The 25,476-nt window shown below is 37.0% G+C and overlaps 1 protein-coding gene across 2 annotated transcripts; it reads left to right on the forward strand.

The window, feature by feature from the left end:
- The first annotated feature begins 594 nt into the window (after positions 1–594).
- On the forward strand, positions 595–13,745 carry LOC127519720 (somatostatin receptor type 5). Of its 2 annotated transcripts, none has more exons than XM_051907195.1 (3): positions 595–826; positions 2,682–3,810; positions 8,896–13,745. In XM_051907195.1, the coding sequence occupies exons 2-3, from the start codon at positions 2,689–2,691 to the stop codon at positions 9,016–9,018; spliced, it is 1,245 nt and encodes a 414-aa protein (XP_051763155.1). In that variant the 5' UTR covers positions 595–826; positions 2,682–2,688; the 3' UTR covers positions 9,019–13,745. The 2 variants fall into 2 exon arrangements, with proteins under 2 accessions (XP_051763155.1, XP_051763163.1); XM_051907203.1 differs by lacking the exon at positions 8,896–13,745 and adding an exon at positions 8,673–8,889.
- Positions 13,746–25,476: the final 11,731 nt, after the last annotated feature.

Below are 25,476 nucleotides of genomic sequence, written 5' to 3' on the forward strand. Positions count from 1 at the left end.
CACGTCAGGAATCAAACCTTTCTCAGGTCTCTGTGTGGGTCGTGCCATTTATTTTAATGGATAAAGCTGCTATAACTCATATTGGAAGTGCCACATTGCTGACACTCCTGAGAGGTGCATAATGGGGAGAATCTCACAAAATTTGTCAAGAAAAGGTCAAAAATAAAAAAAATACGAATTATATTTCGCTATTTTAAGATTTCCTGCATTTTGATACTATTCTTTGTAATGAGCTACTGAGAATTACATACAAACTCAAAAGTAAACACTCGAACACATTATAGCAATGAACATTTGGTTCAAAGGCAATGTGATTACCTGTAGATGTGAAAATTTTAAAATACCAAAAATCTTAACCAAAAATATCTGTATTTCAATAACTCATTTTTTCACAAATTGTGAAAATATCAATGTCTTTGTTGTTTTTCCTCAAATGATCATACGGCCTAATGTTATGTATGTTATGGTTTAAAGAATTATTTATGTGTGGGATAATCAATTGTGACTGAAGCGCGCGCACGGCTTGACTGCAGGATTGCGACTAAACTGCGACCGCGCGCATTCTCTCTCTCTCGGTGTAGAGGGGAGGTTTAGTTCGATCTCAGAGTGAAGCGGGCACCAGATGCCATCACCTGTCGCGAGGCTCAACACTGGTGTAGAGCGAGAGCGCGCACGCAAGAGCTTGTCCTGTGGCTAATTCAACAGATACTGCCGCTGACAGATTCAACATACACAATGTTTTTCAGTGTTTTTTATTTTTACCTACTCTTCTCGTCTCCTTCGTGGGGTGTTTCACGCCTCCCTGTATTTTACTGATACAACTCAGGTAAGACCAGAGTAACATTTTTGTTTATGGCGAGGTTTCATTTTAGTTAACAAACCATACGAGTTAAGGAATCTTGTAGTAATAATTGTAAGGATATTGTTAAGGATATTCTCAACCTGCTGCAGGACTGTTTTCGTTTATACACTCTGATGGCAATGCTTCTAAGAGAGTAAAATCAGAAAATCTTAAACAATTTATTCAGAATTGTTCAGTAATGTTTTGTTAAACCGCACTAAGTTTTAACCTCACCACAGACGAATAACATAAAACATGCATTTTTAGTTTCCACGCAGTTTGAAACATGTTATTTCTAAGGGGGGGAAAAAAAAAAATCATAAATAATGTCTCTGAAGAATGCAACCACGCGAGAAAAACCGGCACGCATCGTTCTTGTCACTGAGTTTATCAAGGTGAAAGCAGATAGTTTGAAAGAAAATGTTTGCAGCAAGACAGATCCAGTTGAGACCCTTCAGCGTTTGTTCTGCGGGCAAATGTGAGTTGCTTAGAGGTTCAGCAAAAAGTCTTAAAATGTAAAATTATATACTGGCCCATATATTTGCCACGGGGCTTTTCTGAAATCACTTTATATAGCCTACTACAAAGTTTTTGACAGCGTGATATAATATCGTGACAACATGCTATTTCAATTAATCAGCATTATTTTTTCCCATTACATTGTTATGGACAACAAATATTGTAAGTAATAAATTGTATAAATGTATTTAAGACATGTGACAAGTTGTCCCAACTTTTCCCCTTGTCCTGAGAAGAACACAGTTCAAACTTTCGGGTAACATCTGCTTTTATTAGTTGACTCTTGTCTGAATGCTGAATTGTGGTATCATTGTGTTGACAATTATTATTATTGTTTGAAGGATTTACAAAAATTATCTATGATTTAATTTAATAGTTTTGATCAATTTTAACCAACTCTGCTAAAGAATTTGTGTAAATGGACTGTTGACTCAAAACCTACAGCTACAGAGATGTGATACATAATAGAAGGGATATAAAATTTAATTCAAGTCTCTTAGACTATGATCTGTGCTGCGACAGACCGTTTTGACTCTCTGTGCTCAAATTCAGAGAAAATGGACTGTGAAAATTGATCTCTGGACTAATAAAAATACCAAAATCAATAAAAAGGCATTTTTCATTGCAATTGTTGCAAAAAAGCAATAGTTAACTGTGTTTTGCCTTTGTACAGTAGCTTGAAAAGGCTTATTTGCTCCACTAGATATCAAGTATAGTGATTCTAAACCAGTGGTTCCCAACCCTAGTCCTCAAGCACCCTCGAACACTGCACAATTTCGATGTCTCTCTTAACTGACATCCATTTCAAGTCTTGGAGTTTCTGTTGAGTTGAATCAGGTGTGTTTGAATATAAAATGTGCAGTGCTGGGGGGGCTGGAAGACCAGGATTGGGAACCCCTCTTCTAAACCATGGCTTTTTATATAGTTTTTTAAAATGAATCTCAGTGGCTAAAACGTGCTCTGCCTCTATGCAAATAGGAGACAGAGAGTGACAGAGATGCGTGTATGTGTTGTGTCACTTCAGTCTTCTTGTGTGGGTTTGCTGTTTTGGCTCTGATCTTTATAGCTGAGGTGTGATCATCTGCACTGATTCAGTCTCTCTGATCTCTCACTGTAAAACAAGCAGACTCAAGCACATTAAATTAACACAAGCCATATTTTGTCCCTCTGACAAACACATACAAACATAAAGAGAAACTATGTACCCTTCCACTGAGCTTCGTCGCTGCATTATACTCTCTTCCATTCTCATCCAGTCACTCTTTCCTTTTCCACCTCTACACTTGTTTTTGACCCTTTTATATCTCTCTGTCCATTCCAGATCCAGAATGGGGTCATTTAACCAATCCGGGTGGGCGGGGTTCATCCCAGGGGATTATAACTCTTCCTCCACTGGACTGGGATATTCAGGAACTCCAGCTGGGAATTACACCGCCAATGTGTCCGATCAAAGCATGCCGTTCCAAGGGAGCAGCACGATGGTTACTGCGGTCATATCATTCACTGTGTTTATCGTTGGACTTACGGGGAACACTCTGGCTATCTACGTGGTTTTACGCTACGCTAAGATGAAAACAGTTACAAACATCTACATTTTAAACCTCGCCGTGGCCGATGAACTGTATATTTTGGGCCTACCTTTCCTGACGACGCAAAACGTACTCTCCTACTGGCCATTCGGCTCATTCCTATGCCGCGTTGTGATGACGGCAGACTCGCTAAATCAATTCACGAGCATCTTCTGTTTGACAGTGATGAGCATCGATCGCTATTTAGCAGTAGTGCATCCTATCCGTTCCACTAGGTGGCGCAGGCCACGAGTAGCTAAAGCAGTTAGCGCAGCGGTGTGGGCATTTTCGTTCGTCGTTGTTCTCCCCGTGGTGATATTCTCTGACGTTCAGGACATGTTTAACTCATGCAACATGAGTTGGCCGGAGCCACGAGACGTTTGGTCGACGGTGTTCATACTCTACACGGCAACGCTCGGATTCTTCGGCCCCCTGCTGGTCATCTGCATGTGTTACCTTCTCATCGTGGTCAAAGTGAAGTCGTCCGGTGCGCGGGCGGGATTTACAAAGCGCCGGCGCTCCGAGCGGAAGGTGACCCGCATGGTGGTGGTGATCGTGGTGGTGTTCGTCCTCTGCTGGCTGCCGTTCTACATCATAAACATCGTAAACCTGGTCTTCATACTCCCAGAGAACAGCGTGATGGTAGGGGTGTACTTTTTCGCAGTCATCCTGTCGTACGCCAACAGCTGTGCCAATCCGCTGCTCTACGGGTTCCTGTCCGACAACTTCAAGCAGAGCTTCCGGAAGGTCCTGTGCGTGCGCAAGGCAAATGGCGTGGAGGATGGCGATCCCAGTGTGCCGCGGACAGAGAAAACGACGACCCACGACTCCTTCCTGACACCTCGGAACAATGACTTCAATGGACACGTACAGGGCAGCCAGGTACAGTCACTCTGAAAGCACAACACACATTGTTTAATGAGTTTGTTGAATGTTTATATTGCTAGAACATTGATATTTTCAGTCTAACATTTCAGTCTAACATTCAGTTTCAGTCAACATTCTGTTGTTTGCATTTGTCTGATGTGTTTGATTTTTTTGATCATGAAAGTTTGGTAACACTTTACAATAAGATTCCAATTATTATTGTTAAAGTCAGCATGAAATGGAAGTTTTTTCTTCCCTACTGTGAAGTATATCTTAGTGAAACGGCTTCTCGAACAAGAATAAAATATAGGGCGGGACTTGATTTTGTCCATGAGGTATTGATTGGATGGTTGTGGTTTGCTATTGGTTGATCTCATGTGAGTGACAGGTTGCCCCACCCTCTCGGTAGTAAACACGGCATCAGAAAAGAAAAGAGATGAGCTGCAAGAGGGAGGGGAAGTTGCTTTGATCAAAGACTAATTAAAATTTCAGAATTAAAATTTCCTGATAATTTACTCACCCCCATGTCATCCAATATGTTTATGTCTTTCTTTCTTCAGTCGAAAAGAAATTAAGGTTTTTGAGGAAAACATTCCAGGATTTTTCTCCATATAGTGGACTTCACTGGGGTTCAACGGGTTGAAGGTCCAAATTGCAGTTTCAGTGCAGCTTCAAAGGGCTCTACACGATCCCAGAAGAGGAATAAGGGTCTTATCTAGTGAAACTATTGGTCATTTTCTAAAAAAAATAAAAATTTATATACTTTTTAACCACAAATGCTCATCTTTCACTGCTCTGCGATGCGCCACGCATTACGTATCATGTTGGAAAGGTGTTTACAAAGCGAACATGCCTAGACTAAGTCAAACGGCCTTTACAAAAAAAAAAAAAGGTAAAACAACGATGTCGGAGATGGAGATTTTTGCCCTACCGCGGTACTTCCGCCTACGTCACACGTGAACTTTCCAACGTGATTACGTAATGCGTGGCGGATCGCAGAGCAGTGCAAGATGAGCATTTGTGGTTAAAAAGTATATACATTTTTATTTTTGTTAAAAAAACGACGGATCGTTTCACTAGATAAGACCTTTATTCCACATCTGGGATCGTGTAGAGCTCTTTAAAGCTGCACTGAAACTGCAATTTGGACCTTCAACCCGTTGAACCCCAGTGAAGTCTACTATATGGAGAAAAATCCTGGAATGATTTCCTCAAAAACCTTAATTTCTTTTCGACTGAAGAAAGAAAGACATAAACATCTTGGATGACATGAGGGTGAGTAAATTATCAGGAAATTTTAATTCTGAACTGAACTAATCCTTTAATAAATACTGTAACAAATACACTGCTCATTGCAAGTTAGTGTTAGTAAATGCATTAACTAATGGGACCTTATTGTAAAGTGTTACTGAAAGTTATCGAGAGTTGGTTATTTAAGTCATAGTTTAAGTCATGAAAATCCTGTCATCATTTACTCACCTTTATGTCATTTCAAAACTGTCTTCTGTGCAACAAGTGAGATTTTTAGCAGAAATGTCTTACTGTGACCAAAAAGGAAAGAAAAAAAAAAGAAAAGAAAATCACCCAAACATGATTCAGAACACATAATAATATAGCATTTAAATCATATGATCTACTTAAGATTGCTCTAGATAGCATGAAGGTCAGTAAATGATGACAGAATTGTTACTTTTTGGTGAACTAGTCCTTTAACTTGTTTTCTAGAAGAAGGAAAACAGTTACTGCCAGTTGGTTTTTGGCCCTTCGCTAGTGTGTTTGTGAATCCTCTGTAGATTACAAACATGTTGAGAATTTCACATTCGATAGAGCTGCCAACATGTTGCTCCTTCCTCACTCCCCAAAGAGACAATCTCAGTGAAATTGATTTAGTGAGCAGAAAAAATGGAGCGAGAGAGAGAGAGCGATTGTAAGTGTGTGGGTCTTCCTGTCCATCAGTCGTAACCTCCTTAGTGCCCTTAGGGAGAACACTACTCATATGTTCCCAATAAACATTCCCAATGTCCGTGGATATTAGCATCTGTATGTGTTTGTGTGTGAAAGAAGAGGAAAGAAAGGGCTGACCAAAATCTTTTTGTATCACATTAATGGTTTAAATCACAACAATACCACCAGTTAAAATAGTTTGTCACAACACGATACTACATTATATGTGTTATTTTATGCCTTTACAACAATTCTAAATAATATAAAATGAGCAGGCCAAACTTTTGACCAGTAATGTAGTTATTTTTGGTGGAAGTTCAACAAATAAATGGTTAAACAACCATGTGGTAAATATTACCACATTGTTATTTGACATTATTAGACGCGCTATTTTTTGGATATTTAATTAAAATCATAAAATTTAATTACTTATCAATAACAAATCATTGTTATTTTCATTGATTCCAAACAAGAGATATTTCTTCAAACATTTTACGATATATATTATGCCTGAATTACTATAAAAAGATTGAAATTTTTACTTTAATTTGTGATTGGATGAACCACACTTGAGTTTTTGTTAAAATAATCAATATACACACTTTTTACCAGTTATATTTTATCACATTGCTCAGCCCGACTAGAAGAGATGATGAAATGGAAGTATTTTACGGTGTTATAGTTCAGCTTGACCAAGTGGACCATGAGGGAATATAAGTATGTGTGTGTAAAAATGTGAATGTATTATGAGAGTATCCTTCTGGGAGTGAGATCAGACGATCCCATGCTTCATTCATTGGGGAAATCAAAGCAGTACGGCTCTAGAGACTGAATCAGATCTGTATGACTGAAGAATCTCTTGCCTTTGATGGACATCACAGCATCTGATCTGGGATCAATGCGAAAAAGCCAGTCCCTTTAAGTCATTACTGCATCCACAGAGCTGATATCAGATCTAATGTCTCTCTGCGGCAGACCGGCTTTCCCTGCTTTGACTGATACTGAATGTGATTGGTGGAGACACCAGACACACATTCACTCTCTCTCTTTTAGTCCTTTTCCACCACTGCTGGAGACGGAGACTGATTTGGCTCCATTCTGCATGTTTACACAGCAGAAAAATTGGCTTGACAACGGACCCTTAAACCTGCTGGTCTCAAACCAGGAATCAGTCCAAGTTTTCCGAACAACAAATCGCTCTGGCACAAAACAAATAGTGCATCGCTCTCATTATAAAAAACAAACTTGTATACACTGGAAGTAATACATAGATTTGTTTTACAGACACTATTTTCGTCAAGCTATGTACATAGCTACTCTGGCAACTTTATTTTCCTTGCCTGTGTGAAATAAAAATATTTTATTTTAACATATCTATAAATTTAAAACATCTAATATATATTTATTTAATTATATAATATGAATTTCATATGTTATATATGTCATATTTTGTCTCTCAAGACAAGTAGTGGGTAATGCACGCCAGACCTAATTGCGGTTCACAGATCCCACGTCCGAGCAGCATCTCCGGCATCATTCTGGTGGAAAAGGGTTATTTTTCTCTCTCGCTCTCACAGTTTTATGGAGTACCAGCAGGGAATCTCAGAGACAAATCTGAATTAGAACCACATTGTGCAGCAGTAAGAATGTTATTCTACTGAACGAGAAACAGGAAAAAAGAAAAAAAAAACATAAGGAAAGGAAAATGGGGGGAAATGTTGGGGAAAATTAAGGGCTGAATGTTGTGCGTGTGAGTCTTCTATTTTTACATGTGTAATTTAAAGGCAGAGTTCACCTAAAAATGTAATCCAGTCCTTATTTTCTTATCATGATGTTATTTCAAAACAGCCACATGCTGTTGTTTTCTCTGTGGAACACAATTGGAGATATGCTGAAGAAACTCCCAGCAGGTTTTGAAATAAATAAAGGCAGAATTTTCATTATTGGGTTCTTAATTTCTGAATTTCTAACCCAGCTAACAGGGAACGTTCTCAGAACTTTAGCTAAAGTTATCAACAAACATTTTTTCAGTAACATTAATAGAACGTTCATTCATAATTATCTGATCTTTGATAATGTTCTCAAAATGTTAGCACAAAAACTTTATTTACATGATTTGTTCCGAAATGTTTTTTAGAAAAAATATTTTTTAAAAACTGGATGTTTTGAACATTCAGAAATAATAGTTTTCATAACTTAATGGGAATGGTAGCGTTCTTAGAATATATTTTTGTTAGCTGGGAAACTGCAAATGAAAGGATTAGTTCACTTCAGTATTACAATTTCCTGATAATTTACTCACTCCCATGTCATCCAAGATGTTTATGTCTTTCTTTCTTCAGTCGAAAAGAAATTATGGTTTTTGAGGAAAACATTCTTCTTCCATATAGTGGACTTCACTGGGGTTCAACGGGTTGAAGGTCCAAATGTCAGTTTCAGTGCAGCTTCAAAAAGCTATACACGATCCCAGACGAGGAATAAGAGTCTTATCTAGAGAAACCATCTGTCATTTTCTAAAAAAAAAAAATAATTTATATACTTTCTAACCACAAATACTCGTCTTGCACTGCTCTTTGATCCACCACGCATTACATAATCACGTTGGAAAGGTCACACGTGACGTAGGCCTTCAATTTGGACCTTCAACCCGTTGAACCCCACTATATGGAGAAAAATCCTGGAATGTTTTCCTCAAAAACCTTAATTTCTTTTTGACTGAAGAAAGAACGACATGAACATCTTGGATAACATGGGTGTGAGTAAATTATCAGGAAATTTTAATTCTGAACTGAACTAATCCTTTAACATCATCAACCACCACACACACACACACACACACACACACACACACACACACACACACACACACACACACACACACACACACAGCACTGCAGAGGTGCCACTGTCTGTCCTGTTCTTTGTTTCTGCAGGATCTGCAGTTACAGTCTTGCATGAGCGCATCTGAGAGTCCTCAGCCTGCAAGACCCCAGATCATTGGCCAGTCCACACTCTAAATGCTGTTTCTCTCTCTGTCTGTTGTTTTCATCTTTATTCCGTCTCCTTTTCTGTGATTTATTGTCTTATCGTCTCTCTGTTCATCCCTTCGATATGTTTGTCTGTCCGCCTGTCTTTTCTTCTGGCTTCTTGTGGAAGGTGTGGCCTCAGCCTCAAGCCACGCCCCCGAACGCCCCAGTGACTCCGCATTCCCGCGCAGCAGAGCTCAGTCTCCACCCGGTGCCCGCCGTCTCCACGCCCAGCTCCAGCCGTGACCTGTGACCCCGGCGGGTTGTGAGAGCCCATCCAAACAATGCCAGGATACTTTGTTTTGGGTGGAGGGTGCAGTGTGTGCTGGAAACACCAGGGTCCTCACGGCCATGGAAAACCTGGAAATATCAGGAAATTTTAAAGGCCTAGAAAATCATTGAAATTTCTATTTTGAATTTATCAGTATTTCAACAGCTAGAAATGACTATTTGTGAGTGCAAATAGTCTGAGACCACTAATGAAAATCAATTTCACATTTTTAGAGTTGAATACAAATTCTTTAAACAAAAAATATAATATTAGCATAGCAACACATGATTTAAGATGTTCCAGAGGAAGCAATTTAGAGGAAACGTCACATGATTAATGTCACAAAATTTGCTTATTTGATTGGTGACCTAGAAATAAACGGAGCAGAGTCTGAAATATATCCTTATTTTACGTAATAGCATTTCTTTGTTTAATATTTTTCGAAACCCAAACACGTTTCGTTTATTTTCTGGTTTAAATTACATTTTGAATCCCAGATTTTCAACATGGTCTCAGACTTTTGGGCCCCATTTTTAAACATAACTTTTAAAAAGGATGAGAAAACAAGAGGGATTTAGAAGCGAGACAAGACTTAAGATACAAGTGAAGGGATTTATAGATGATGAATGTTGGTATATTGCTTTTCAAACAAAACTTGTTATCAATTTCCAGCACCAAACACGCAATCACCTTTTAAGCTTTCTTATTTACGATCATATTAATGATTAATGTGAAGAGGAAAATGAAAACGTACACACACAGAAAAAGTATTATATGTACCTGCCAGAGCTGATTGCGAAAAACTCAGCGTGTCCCAGCGTCCTTTACAACCACAGACTGATATACTGCATTCGATTCAATTTGGAAAAGGGCAATAGACCTCCAAGACCTCTGACTTAATACTTGGAAACTCATGCTGATATCTAAAACTTTATGATTTTGTGAAATGTGTGATGTCACACAAACATGGTAGCCCTCAGTTAATGATCAAAATGAATCCAAGGCCCTGTTTACACCTGGTATTAAGAAGCATTTCGTTAATCTGATCACAAGAGGACGACGCCAAATACAGGTGTAAACTAGGTCTAAAACGTTTTGAGCTTTTGACCAAGGTGAGCGAGTAGTAGAGATTCAAACAGCCACAAAAGACCGCCTACTGACCTAACGAGTAAACTTTATGGGAAGCACGCTAGCCAGACGGGATGTAAACTTTGTCGGCTGAAGACCAAAGTTTGGTTTGAAGGCGAAAAACATACCAAGCACAATGTTCTCTCACCATTCCTGATTTCTAACATGCACTTCTCTTGCGGCTATCAGAGCAGAAACGAAAGCTGATGCTTTCCGTATGTTTTTCTGTGCCCTCCTAGTAACTGTACGTTCATGTAAATTGAGCAAATTTATTTTGTCCATTAGATCGAAAGATCTGAAAAAAAACATGTATTTACCCGCCAATAGACCCTTCCCTCGAAGAAAAGGTGTAAATGGGTATGTGTCTCCCTCGTCTACTTGTGATCTGATCGACCAAAATGCGGCTTAATACCAGGTGTAAACAGGACCCAAGTACATGATGTTAAAACCAGTTTAGCAAACGTCTTCAGTAGGCTTATTATCGTTAACTAAAACTAAAACCATTAAAAAACTATTTCCTTTAAATAAAATAAACACAACTGAAATAAAATTACTTTAAAGACCCCCTGTGGTGAAAATCAAGTTTTTAATGTTGTTTATATGTCTATGTGGTGTTTTTAATATGCTTTAAGACAAACCATGTGCAAATTCATAAGTCAACACCATTGCTGAGTATTTTCTCCTTAAAACTGCAGTGAAACAAGACAGTCTCAAACCTGCGGTGTTTCTGATGTCACAAACTACCTTGTTACCAATCACGTGTCAGTGGGCTTTAGCATATTGTTAACAGCGAACTAGCAAGAGAAGCCAGGTTATCCCGGTATATTTTTCTGTTGATCTGAAAAATCAGGTAGATTTAGCAATATGGTGGGTATATGATGAATATTACGAGGTTGTGATGAACTATATGCCTTTCTCCACTGACGTTCTGAGTTGTTAAAGCGTTTGGATGCTGATTGTTAGAAGGCAGCGGTCTGACTCTGACATGGTGAAAGGGAACATAGTTTGTGTAACATTAGCAACACATTATTAGCTGTTTGATAACAGTCAAGCAAAAGGCTAATCATATTAATTACCGTTATGTTGTTATGAACGATACCATTGTGAGCGTTTACCTCAGTAAGTTGACCGAGTGGATCTCTGAGCTATCGTGAGCGAGTGGAGGTGGGGCTAATTTGCATATTCATTGATCCACGTATATTAAACGAGGCGAGGGTGTAGAGTTACATTCAAGCTATTTTAAGGCATGAAGAATTTTTTCACAGGAAAAAACATTTAAATATGTTTGGTGATCAAAGGGATAAAATGACTGACTACAGGGGGACTTTAAACTTATTTTGCTCCAGCTATTTGCCAAGGCAACATTTCTCATTTTCGTTAAGTTTGAAGTTGAAGTACTAAAATAACTATGTAGACATATGTATAAAAAAACACTAATGAATTTGACAAAACAAAATTACTAAAAGTTTAAAATTAACATGCAAACAAAAAAATCAAATCAAATTAAAAAAATATTAAGAAAAACAATAATACTATATTAATGATACTAAAATAACACTGGTTTTCAGATAGAGATGTGTGTAAAACACAGTAAATGATCCTCTCTGTCGATAATCGTATACCTGCCAAACAAACGCCAGCTTTGGTCATACAGGTCGAGTTCTTTGTTGACAATTTAACATCTGCAAGGCAAACAGTGGCGTTGCCATGTTGTATTTTATACATCTTCTTCCGGGGGTCAGCAAATCTACACTATTACGGTTGGACATATCAAGAGAATAGATGCAACTCAGCTGTTGACCCATGACATACTGGGAGCGCCTCATCTCTGGGCAGAAACTTCCCTTTCCTCATCTGGGGATATGCATTGACAGGTAAAATGAGATGTGAAAGATTGCTTCTGGACGTTTTGATCGTTCACATGTCCGAGGGGTTTGGGAATCTGGGGAAACTGGGATTTTTAAGTACTTTAGGGTGTGGTGTTCAACGGTTGTCGAGTATAAAAGGGTCAAGATAGCGTTTCCTGATCCGTATTGACGTGTTTAAATGTCCTGTACTCTCTGCCAAATGTAGCAAAGTGCCTTTTCTTGTCCCAGATCAAACTATCAAGACACACACTGGAAAATGCGAGACGTTAGTGGAGGCCTTAGAGACACAACCTGGTGATTTCTGTTGTTTGCTTTCTTTTGTTGTTCAGCTTCTTACCCTCATTGTTTATTGGTGGGGATTATTTCTGTTCATTTGCTTCATTGTTAAATACTTCTAATCATTAATTTGACTTATTTTCACTATGTAATGATATTGTAAATTTACTGCCAGTGTAATGGAAACCACGCCAACAAATATTATCATTGCCTTTCTTAAGTCTTTTCTATTGATGTTTGATGTACAAATGGTCTTATTTGCATTAAAAAAAGGTCTGGGATAGAATAATCCATCTAGTGTTTGCTGGCACCCTTCCTTACCATTGGTGGAAGCTTCTAGAAACGGCTTCAATGCCTTAGTTAAAGAGCTCTTCCTTGTGTGACGGCGGCCGTGTTTGTTATTTGTTCAGTTTGTCGGCATGTGTATTTAGCTGTTCATAAAAGCTATAAAGAATGTGCATTGCTTTGTTAATGCTAAATGTGCCTCTGATATAAACTTTGATGACGCTAAGAATTCAGCAGGCATATTTTAAGCCTTCATGTCAGCCAGCAAGCTTTACAATCAATACCCGCTTCTTTTATTAAACCCAAAGACTTGTTTGATTCTAGAGTTGTTGGAACTGTTTAAGGCACAAGTCAGCGCCGTCAAACTGTGAATGACGCATTAACAAATCACTCTGTGCTGAAGAGATCCTGAGCAAATGCCGTGTTTTGCAATGTTGTTGTTACTATTATTATTACTTTTTAAGGATTACTCACTTTTTATTATTCATCATGTTTCTGGATCCTTATTAGAGACCTGTGACATTTGTGTGAGAAAATTTAGAAATTGTTGTATCTTAAAATGCTTCATTTTCTGGGTAAATGCAGAATAACTATTTCAATTTGATTTTAATTTTTATTATTATCCTATATATATAACCCCTCTAAATTGTAATGGTGATGAATATGAACATGCATATTATTTTATAAGTCAAATCTATTAAATAATTGTATACAGATAACTCTTATCAGTAGTAAGTCATGGAGACAAACGCAGCACACAAATGGCACAGTTTCTTGAAAAAGAACCTTGTAATCATATATTGCACTCTTAAATGTTAAAACTCAATATCAGAAATCTATATTGATTGCATATTGCTGAGATTATGAGTGACAGCTGATGCCATTACTATCATTATACACGTGAAATCAGTCACCAGACCTCACTAAGTGAGAAACATAATTATTTAAGTTGTACATATACTATGTTTTTGTGTGAATAAAATGTATTAGTATGCATTAGCCATCTACTCTGGGCTTATCTTTCATTCTCTTTGTGTCAGCCTTTTTAAAACCTGAAACTGAGTTATATATTCTGCTGTTTCACATGTATTGAGTTTATCAAAATGCACTTTTGCCTACCAATAAATAGACCATTTTTCATCTTGCAAAAAATTACGTTGTTATTTGGTTGTTGATGTATGTTATTTGAAAGGGTTGTACTTCCCTTATTATTAATGCTAAATTTAGGATAAATTGCTGCTATTGACCCAATTTTACCATTGAAGCCTGGAATATTAATCTTTAATATACTATATATCTATGTAACTATGTGTATATATATTTACTGTATAATGTACAAGTTTTCAGGGCAGCAGCTGTTTACTCTCATTATAGGCCTCTACTGTGTAAATAGTGGTAGCCTACATACTTTATAAATATAGCAAACAATAAGCATACTGTTTACAATGTTTAGTGATGAAAGTGACAAAGTGTAGCCTAAACAGAAGTAAAATGCTATTTGCACTAATGTAAAACACTGGAGCAATGGCTATTCACGCTAATTGTATAAACATGGCACTTTGTATAAATACGAAGCAGAGGTTGAGATGAGAGTGTAAAACATTAAAATGAGTATTTTCATCATTAATCTTAATCTTTATAATGTGTAAGGATATTGTGTCAGACAGACAAGCACCGCTGTTACTGCTGTCGAATAAGGGAGAGAAAGTACAATAAAAGTAGTCCATACATTTCGTGCTGTGTATTTCAAGTCCTCTAAAGGTATAAAATAGCATTATATGATGGACAGGTCAAATTTAAAGCGATTGCTCGCAGAAAATCTTCTTGTTTGCTCTGCCCTTTCAAACTACGGATAGCCTATACCCAGCAAACACATAACGTTCCCCTAATGTTAGTTTTTGGTTCCCGTTTGGTTATTTTTATTTTTTTTTTTAAGAACCAAAAAAATAATAGGGCTGGGACAATACTATCGATGCATCGCGATTCAAGGATTGTTTCTGATATTTTCCAAATGCATCACAAATCAATTCTGAGCTTAGTTTTTAAGAGCAGATGGCGCTTAAGGCTATTTTTTAGCCACATGCTCAAATGCTCAGTAAGAAGAGCGCTCGTGCGTTCTGCTGAGTCTGACAATGTACTTGCACCGCAGAATGCTTTTTTGACGCCAGATTAAAGTAAACAGCCCACTGCAAACACCCTTGTAATTCACTTCAACCTTTTCGAACTTTATGAATGATTGTTTTATAGAAGGTTCAGGTGGTGTGTGTAAGGAATTGGAAGCAAGCAGAGTATGTTTCTAAAGCACACAGTGCCATCTGCTGTTAAAAACTAAGCTCAGAATCGACAAGAGAGAGAATCGCGATACATATGGAAAACATCAGAATCGATCCAGAATCATTTCTCAATTCGCAATGCATCGATGTATTGGGGATGTATTTTCCCAGTCCTAAAATATAACGGTCTAACATTCTTTTTGGGTTTTTTTTTTTTTTTTTTTTTTTTGCAATCATAAAATAACATTCCCAGAAAGTTGCAGGATTTTTTTTTTTAAATAACATAAAAATAACTTATAGCTACAGAACGTTTTAAAATAACCTAAAAATTACTTATACAGAACGTTCCCTAAATCTTATTTATTTTTCTAACCGTGTAAACTATCTTTCCAAAGAAAAATGTTGCAGACATTTACGAAAATATAGAAATTAGACTAATCAAAACGCGTTAAATTATAATATTATGCCAGAGTTAAGCGTAGAGTGATAAGAGAAATCATAAATTCATCTACTGCGCTCATCTGATGTGCACGCGCAGCACCTGTCTTCCACAGAGAGCCGCGCGCTCGCGGAATTTAAAAATTAACGGTCATTTCGTTTTGGCTGACTGACTCATTCGTTTATCGACCTCTTCAATGAATGATTACTTAAAATTAATATAGTTATGAGAGTAAATATGATTTCGGATGGACTTGGCAATGACACGCCTAATCGAAGGGAACGTTTATCGAGAAGTTTTTTGTTTATGGACCAAAAGAAGAATGTCCGGCTGTACAAACTGTACACTTCGAAGAAATTAATGTAGCCTATTGATATCCTTTAAGTCAAATAATTGTTTATTCATTTTTTTAATGTCTGTGAATAAATTTCATATTTTAAAAACAGATTGTGTTGAAGTCATTGTTATTTGGTGCTAAAGAAATGTAAAATCTGGGTACCCCATAATCTTACATGTTAATCAAATTTAAACTTATTTAATCTTACATATCAAGGTTGATCTAATCAGATATTTTTTATTAATTAAACAATAGATAAAAACAAGAAATGGTTTTTATAATAGCCTACTGATTATAGGTGTCCATACAGAACTATTTTCCATGCCACTTATAGAGGCTAGGGGTCGTTAGAGGAATGTTATAGTAACGTTATGGGAATGCTAAAATAATGCTATACAAACCAAAATCTAATGTTCTATTTCCATTAAGAAAGCTTTCATGGTTAACCAAAAACAAACATTAACAAATTGTAACCTTCTGGAAATCAACGTTCTGGAAACGTTATAGTAAGGTTATGAGAAAGTTAGATTAACGTTAGAATAACGTTCTGGGAACCAAAAACTAACATTCTGGGAACATTAGATTAACGTTAGAATAACGTTCTGAGAACCAAAAACTAACGTTCTGGGAACGCTAAGAAAACTTTCTTGGCTAACCAAAAACAAACCATAAAAAATAATGTTCTGGGAACCAAAAACTAACATTCTGGGAACCAAAAATTGTTAGCTGGTATAGCCACCAACTTTGTTATCATTCGGATGCGGGAAGTTCAGAGCCATTAGGAAAATGCTTAACTACACTTATAAATTTTATTGGACCTCAAGTGTGTTGCTGTCGTGCCAAATTTTAATATGGAGAAACTAAAAGGTGAGCTAGCAGTTACCACCGTGGACGAGATGAATAGGGTTAGATATGGATACACATACACTTGCCTGTTGTAACGTAAATAATGACGAGCAGATCTTTTTCCAGTCCATTTGTTTGGAAAAGCAATAAATCGCTGTTGTTTTCTATTATATATATATATATATATATATATATAATATATAATTTTATTTTATTTTATTTTTTTTAAATCAATGTTTAAAATAAACATTGGCTTCCGGTCTTGTTTGAGTCATTGTGTATAAACTGCTCTTGGTTCAGATCAGGTCTCATCCTTAGACTTCAGCTTCCCATCTTTTCTCTCTCTGCCTCCATCTGCTCCTCTGTTCCACCTCAATCAAGTTTTCAACCTGTGATTCCATTACACCCCCTCCTTCACATCTCTATTCCTAAATCAATTCCCGCTTTACATTCCCTCATTCCACATTCAGCCGCCTGGGGAGGATAAAAAGACTCTGTGTATCTACGTTTTCACTCCACATTGTCATCACAAGCTTTCGCTGTTTCCATATCTCAAGTGTCTTCAGATGAACCTCCTCAGCAACAGTATACTCTTATCTGAAAAGTCATTTTGTGTCAAATAGAAAAGGCTACAAAATGCTCCAGGATTGTCGTAGACTTCAAATCATGAATATAGTAGAAGAAAACAAAGTTGCAAGACAGGTCCACCATTTTCCTGCCTAACGGCAACAAATTTCAGGTTTCGATCCGACAGGCAATAACACAGGAAAGCAAGCGCTCAAAAACCAATAAACCAGATACGATTCAGGGCATGGAATTAGAAAAAGACAAATAGTATAGGACGAACAGGGTTAAGATCCCAGTGTATCTCAGTAACAGCAAACAATACACACATAATGTCAAACATATATATTTTTAAAGGCGCTCTTGTGGATCACTCTTCAAAATAAGTGTTTTATAGCTTAATGTCATGTAGGAGTTTTCCACAAAGAACCTTTTATGCTGTAGTTCTTCAGAAAACCATTTGTACGATTTGATTTAAAGAACACAGACACCAATACACTGATCTATAATAAAACATTAAACACTTCTAAGTGTTAGGTCTTAGTTCAATTAGGACATTTAAGTAACTTTTATAAATGTGCCTTAGAAAAAAACATTACTGGTGTGAATCTTGAGACAAAACAATGGAACTGACATATTTTAAGATATGTCACTGCAAGTTACTTTCTGTTAAAAAAGCTCAAACTTGTCAGGGGAATATTGAATAAAGTGATCCGAGTTCAAAACGTTTTATAGACCTGATGAAGGCACTTAAAATGGCCATCCAATGTAAGTAAACAATATGTAAATGTTGAACTGTCATTCAAGACAGACATGCTTAAAAACACTTCAGAAGCCCAGTGGTGTGGAGAGCTGAATGCATGTTGTCTAATCTACATCGACTTTATAATATGACGCCAGTTAATAGCTTATTTTTTTTGCACAAAGAAATTACTCTGAATAGAAAAAAAACAGAGAGATTAAACTCAATCACAAGGTAGAAAAACCTCATTATATTTATATGCAGACCTGAACAGAATGTAAAGGTACAAATATTAAGTTGAAGACAGACAGACAGATAGATAGATAAATAGATAGATAATGATTTCCACAGCTGTATGGAAGTAAATTTGAGACATTTTTCAAACACTTATCTCTTAAGCAATATCTGGACATTTCATTGCTGCAAACAGACTCTGATGAGGAACATTCAATGCTGTTGGATGAGGTTCTTCAACTTCTGGCACAAGGAATAGGATTGTAACTTTCCAAAGAACCTAGAGGTGATGAGAACTGAGGTAATGCATGTAGGGAAATTAATCTTGGTGGGATGTTCTTTGTACCAGTGGACATAATTCAGAAAATCCCTGTGTTGACATGATTTACATCCATGAGATCTTTCTGCTAGATTTTTCTGGAGACTTGACTGGAAATACCAGTGAACTTACACAACTGTTTTGCACACAAATTTCAAGTGAGGCTACAAAGAGTAGGGATTTTCATTGTTTGAGATAAGCCAGGGGAAGCTTACTGATATTGAGCATTCTTTTAAATCAATAAACGCCGTTCTCAGACATGCTCCTGGTCTAATGAATCCCTGCTCTGATAGATTCCTCATTCTACCAACAGCAAAGACCAATAACTCCTCGTCTGCTTCTGTTCCTACTGCTTTTAATGAATATCCTCCTGCATGGTAAACTGGAACTGCCAGCTAAACACATCACCCTTAAAGGATTAGTTAACTTCAGAATGAAAATTTCATGATAATTTACTCACCCTCATGCCATCCAAGATGTTTATGTATTTCTTTCTTCAGTCGAATAGAAATTAAGGTTTTTGGGGAAAACATTCCAGGATTTTTCTCCATATAGTGGACTTCACTGGGGATCAATGGGTCCAAATGTCAGTTTCAGTGCAGCTTCAAAGAGCTCTACACGATCCCAGACGAGGAATAAGAGTCCTATCTAGCGAAGCGATCGGTCATTTTCTAAAAAAAAATAAATAATCAAATTTATATACTTTTTAACCACAAATGCTCGTCTTGCACTGCTCTGCGATCCGCCACGCATTACGTAATCATGTTGGAAATGTCACGCGTGACGTAGGCGGAAGTACTGCTGTAGGGCAAAAAATCTCATTTTCACCTTCAACTTCAAAATCATCCGACATCGTTGTTTTACCTTTTTTTTTTTTTTTTTTTTTGTATAGAACATTTGGCTTAGTCTTTGCATGTTTGCTTTGCAGAGACTGGATCGGTACGTCCACCTACGTCACGCGGGAGCTTTCCAACGTGATTACGTAATGTGCATCACAGAGCTAGTGCAAGACAAGCATTTGTGGTTAAAAATATATAAATTTCACTACATAAGATCCTTATTCCTCATCTGGGATCGTGTAAACCCTTTGAAGCTGCATTGAAACTGCAATTTGGTCCTTCAACCCGTTGTACCCCAGTAAACTCCACTATATGGAGAAAAATCCTGGAATGTTTTCCTCAAAAACCTTAATTTCTTTTAAACTGAAAATTGAATTCTGAAGTGAACTAATCCTTTAAAACACCTGAAGCACTTCTGCAAGATCTTTTTTTTACACCTTTCACTTTTTGTCCGTTCTGAAAGTCAAGCCACCAGAATCCAGACTCATTGGAACCGACATGAGGGAATTTGAGAATTCATGAAGCTGCCAAGCTGGAAACCCAACAAAAGCAACCTTGGAAACCTCATTAAAAAAAAGCTACCTTTCCTTCTTCCTAATGCAGAGTTTCCTGTCTACTAGAGCCTGAATCTGATTTGATTGCTACTCATTTGAACACATGCAGGTCACACACGGATGGACTCTTTCAGCTAGTGTTTGATGCTTGACGATCATTATGAGGTTTCAATGATCTTTGAGCTGATGCTTTATTGGATGGAATCACCTTTAAATTATACTCTATGGCCTAGCTGAAAATACTTGTGCAATGTTATTGTGCAAACACTGTTGTCTAAATTTTGCAATTCTGTTTTTTTTTTTTTTTTTTTTTTGACACTGTACTGTTTGTTCCTCTCAGTAGCAAAAACAAAATCTGCAGTGGTAATACAAGGAGCCACTGAAATATTATTTTAAACAATCTGGGCCGAAACTTTCGCAAGATACTGTTTTCTTAATCAAAGCTAATCCAAACAGACACACTTGTTCACACTTCACACTGGGCCCCAGAAGAGTCTGTGTTTTTACAAAACTAACATTCAGCAACAAATACGCGTCACTGCCAACAGAAACTTGGAAAACATGAAGACGCGGGTGGCTGCATTTGATTTTGGATGGAGTTTTGTCCATGGATGTGTGTAGAGTTGGAAAAACAGCTAACTGTGGCCCAGATCTCCACACACTAAATAACAGTAGTGGGAAGTCTTGTGTGTAAATTTTATGCAGATCATTGAGAGCTACAGAACTGGAAATTAAATTTTTTACATTCATCTGTACATGTGCAAAGGTGCCAACTTTATGGTACTTCTGTTTTCTCACGAAATGTGTTTTATCACTTAATACTATGTATCGATAAGTACCCTAATCCATCAGATACAAAAACAATGTGTCATGGTATGTCAAAACTCAATGACAATCACTAACAAATCTAGCACTATGAACCATTGTGAAAGAGAAAATATAACATAATTAACATAAACATAAATATTTTAAGAATATATATAAATAATCACCCTGACGAAGATGAAGACAGCGGTTCAGCCAAGACCTCTAACTGTGTGACCTTTTCAGGACACCGCGGGAGGGTGGATCCATTTTCCCCTGATCCAGGACCAGCATCTAAAAACAAGTCCAGACCTAAACCACCATTAGAACAAACCATACACCTGATCTGAAACAAAACAGGACATTATAGTCTCGTTTAGGGCAGCGCTTCAGGACACCCTGTCAGATTGAATTCTGGGGCTATTGGCGGAAGTGTCCGACTGGAGCCGCAGGAGATTCATTATACACTCCTCAGACCAGACTCGTAAACAACCAGAAAGAAAGCAGTGCCTTCTTCATGTATATGTTTGTCTATGTGGGTGGCTTGCACTGTGATCTTCAGTCATTCTCTGATATTTTAAAAAGTACAGGCTAAAGCAGGATTCACAATCCCTCCCGAGTCGCCCGCCCACAGATGCTGATTTGATTGTAATTAAATTAGGCGGAGAGAATGAGTGGGATCTATTTGACAGTCTCTCCGTGGTGTTTTTATACATACCAAATTTGTAGTTTGCGCCCCGCTCCATTTTGCGCACAGTTTACACTTTATACTTCTTTGACCATGAGCGTGTTGGACGCATGCGCACTACACTTTCCACGGACAAATGAAATTACAGGCACGGTCATTTGGAACTTGAATGTGCAAGGCTTCTAGTGTCATTTGCTGCTTTGTATTGCAAACTAGTATTATTTAAATTTATTATCATAATAACACTGGTTTGTTATGGAAACTTGTTTCCGTTACTGAATAAAAAATAAAAAAGGTAATTGCGAGTTTATATCTCACAATTCTAACTTTTTTTCTCTGAATTGTGTGATATAAACACACAATTGCGATTTATAAAGTCAGAACTGTGTGATATAAACTGCGTGATAAAAAAATCAGTCTTTTCCCTCCTCAGAACTGGACTTTATAACTCACAATTGTGTGTTTATATCTCACAACTCTGAGAAAAAAAGTCAGAACTGCGAGATATAAACTCGCAATTGCGAGAAAAAAGTCAGAATTGTGAGATATAAACTCGCAATTGCAAAAAAAGAGTCAGAATTGCGAGATATAAAGTCGTAATTGCGAGAAAAAAGTCAGAAATACAAGATATAAACTCGCAATTGCGAGAAAAAAGTCAGAATTGCGAGATATAAACTCGCAAATGCGAGAAAAAAGTCAGAATTGCGAGATATAAACTCGCAATTGCGAGAAAAAAGTCAGAAATACAAGATATAAACTCGCAATTGTGAGAAAAAAAGTCAGAATTGCGAGATATAAACTCGCAATTGCGAGAAAAAAAGTCAGAATTGCGAGATATAAACTCACAATTGTGAGAAAAAAGTCAGAAATACAAGATATAAACTCACAATTGTGAGAAAAAAAGTCAGAATTGCGAGAATTCTGGCTTTATAACTCGCAATTGCGAGTCTATATTTCCCAATTAGCTTCATGCTAAAACATTCTAGCTTCATGTTAAAACATGCTAGCTTCATGCTGCAAAACATGCTGCTTTATATTGCAAACTAGTATTATTTAATTTATTATCATAATAACACTGGTTTGTTATGGAAGCTTGTTTCCGCCATGAATAAAAAAAAGAAAAGAAAAGGTAATTGCAACTTTTTATCTCACAATTCTGACCTTTTTATCGCAATTGCGAGCTTACATCTTGCAATTTGGACTTCTGAAAACATGCTAGCTTTATGCTAAAACATGCTAGCTTCAAGCTAAAACATGCTCGTTTCATGTTAAAACATGGTAGCTTCAAGCTAAAACATGCTAGCAATGTGACAACACATACTAGCAACCACCCCAAGTACCCTAGCAACCAGATAACAAAACCCTAAGACCCACTCAGAGTGCCCTAGCAACCACATAGCAACACCCTAACAACCAGCCCAAGTACCACTACATATCTATCACTGGCAAAGCCTAGCAAATAGCTTAGAACATGCTAACAATGTGCTAAATCATGTTAGCAACATGCTAATTAATGCTAGCAATGTGCTAAATCATGATTGTAGCAATTTTTTACTTTGAGTAAAAACTTCAAGCTGTTCAAAGTTATTTTAAACTTTCAGATCTGGCTTTGTCAAGCCAACATAAAAGTTTGTCAACAAACTTTAGTCTTTTTTATTATTATTCCGTAGCGGAAACAAGCTTCCATAAGTTTGTAACACAAATAGTTTGACCGTTATGGCACTTTGCTAATCTTCCCGTTATTTACCTAGCGGCTAATGTCTCGCACATTCACAGAAAACACCTTTCTTCCATGTTGCAAAATAATGTAGTGCATGTTTGAATACACACCGATATGTACACTATTAACATGATCAGCTTTCTAAAACCTACAAATATGAATGAGCTGATGCTGTAAATAGTTTTTGTTCTTCTTTCCTTGTCATTTTGGCTTATCTCCTCAGCGTGCCGTTCCTACGTCTCCTCCACATGACCCATGATTCTTCCTCTATCAGGGTCAGAGAAACTCTGGTAATCACCCTGAGCCATGTTTCGTAAGAGCAGGAATCAGAACAAAAAGTTCTGAGCATTTCATCTTCTGCAGTTCGGTGTTTTCAATGCTAATTTGAGTTTAGCAGGTTCGCCAGTTCTTCAGTCATATTTGCAGATCATTAAAGAAAGTATAGTTAGGCTATTTTAAAAATGATAGGCCTATTCATGTGTTCAAAACCTTTTTCTTTCTTCAGTGAAACATAAAAGGAGATGTTTAGAAGAGTATCCAGGCTTAAAAGTGGATGATGAATTATAATGTCAAACTCCAAACTACCGTTATGGCTTCAGAAGAATTGGTATACATATTGCGCCAGATGGATTGCTTATATGCTGCTTGTTTTGTACTTTTAGGAGCCTGGCAGTATAAATTACTGCCCAAGATCTCATTCTGTGGAAGACAGAATGTCATACAGGTATAAAATTGCATGCAGGTCAGTACACAATGATAAAAAAATAATAATTTATAGAGTGAACTATTCCTTTAAAGTCTGAAACTAACTGATGATGTTCAGAGGCCATACACAAAAACTTTGCTATAATCAGTTCCAGTTGTTTTGTATGCCCACCTATAGATGATGGTTTATTTTGAAAAAAAAAAAAAAAGTGTTTCTTTAAAAAGCATTGATTCATTTCAAAATAGCCTATTGAACAATGTATCGAATAGACAAAGGAAATGCAATTAAACCTTTCCTCATCCTTCAGGCTCTCACCATGTTTTCCCTCATTTTTTCTCCCCACTTATCATCGGTAAAGACATTACAGCATTTGGATTGGATTTACTGAGGGAGATTAGAAGCAGACACAGCAAGAGCCCATCCTGAATGCTTGGGGTTCTGGGTAATGGATGGAAATTAGCGATGCCATCGGTTAAACAACCATTTGAATGCAAAACATACAGTCACGCAAGCTACTGCAGCTGCACACGTTATCTTTATCTTTGCATGTATTGTATTGCTTGCATAGTATTTTTTAAATGTAATTTAATTTATTATTATTTATTGAACTGTTCATCACCCTTTTTCTTCATCGATCCTCAAAGAAAATACAATTTCATGTTTAATTCGATGCGCTATGCGCCACTTCTTTGTGAAACATACTAGCAATTTCTGAGTGAAAATAGTTGCAAATCCTACACTAATTTTTTGAGTGTAATAGTAGTCCATATGATTCATTTGCTATATTTCAAGTCTTTCAAACCTATACTTTGGATTTGTCTGAGGAAAGGACTGAAATTTAAACTGATATTGATAATCTTCCTCTCTTTAACTATAAAGAACCAGATCAGTCTAATTTGTGAATGAATCACTGAATCAACTGTCTCAAAAGAATGATTCATCCCATGAACAGTGTTTTCAGTGAACAATGACTTTCAGTCTGTAACTATATCGTACAGCTTCAGAGATAAAACCACAGGTCATATAGACTACTTTTATGGTGCTTTTGTTTTCTGAAGCTGTTGTCATTTTCATTTTTTGTTGCGTCAATAATCCAGTGATGACGTAGGTATTACACACTAAATATAGTTCTTTTCCTAACACCAATTCTCTCTTTACAACAGCTGAGTGCGTCTGTGTGCGGCTTCATTAAAACTCTATTACTGCTCAAACACACTTAACGGAATCACAAGCACTCGAACACACTTAAGAATAAAGCTAATGGTGTGTATACTTGCATTTCTGAAAGAATCATTACAAACCCCACGTTTTTACACCTCTCACATTGTTTTGTTTGGAAGACACTAGAACACATACTGACAGCAGTTGAATGGATGACTGTTGATGCACGAATAAAGCCAGACAGAGATAAAAACATATAGACAGGATCAGAGGAACGTAATAAGACCCTTGGTGCTCTTGAGATGGAAAAAGGGGACAGAAAAAGCAGAAAACAAGTGAAACATATCTATCCATTCCTTGAACAGAACTATTCTGAATCAAAGTGAACATCTAGACAGACATGAGCTGATGAGAGAGAAATTCATCATCATGACAGGGCGACGATGATGAAAATCACTGTAATCGCAGTGGAATGTTCTGCACTTTTGTAGCTTTACATTTTTTCAGCTGGAGTCCATTTAGAATTTTAGTTTAAGGTTGTTGGGTTTGTTTTTTAACTAAAAATATGCGCTTTTTTAATGTTGTTCATATGTCTATGTGGTGTTTTTAATATGCTTTAGGACAAACCATGTGCAAATTCATAAGTCAACACCATTG

Source organism: Ctenopharyngodon idella, chromosome 1, assembly GCF_019924925.1.
Source record: "Ctenopharyngodon idella isolate HZGC_01 chromosome 1, HZGC01, whole genome shotgun sequence".
NCBI lineage: Eukaryota > Metazoa > Chordata > Actinopteri > Cypriniformes > Xenocyprididae > Ctenopharyngodon > Ctenopharyngodon idella.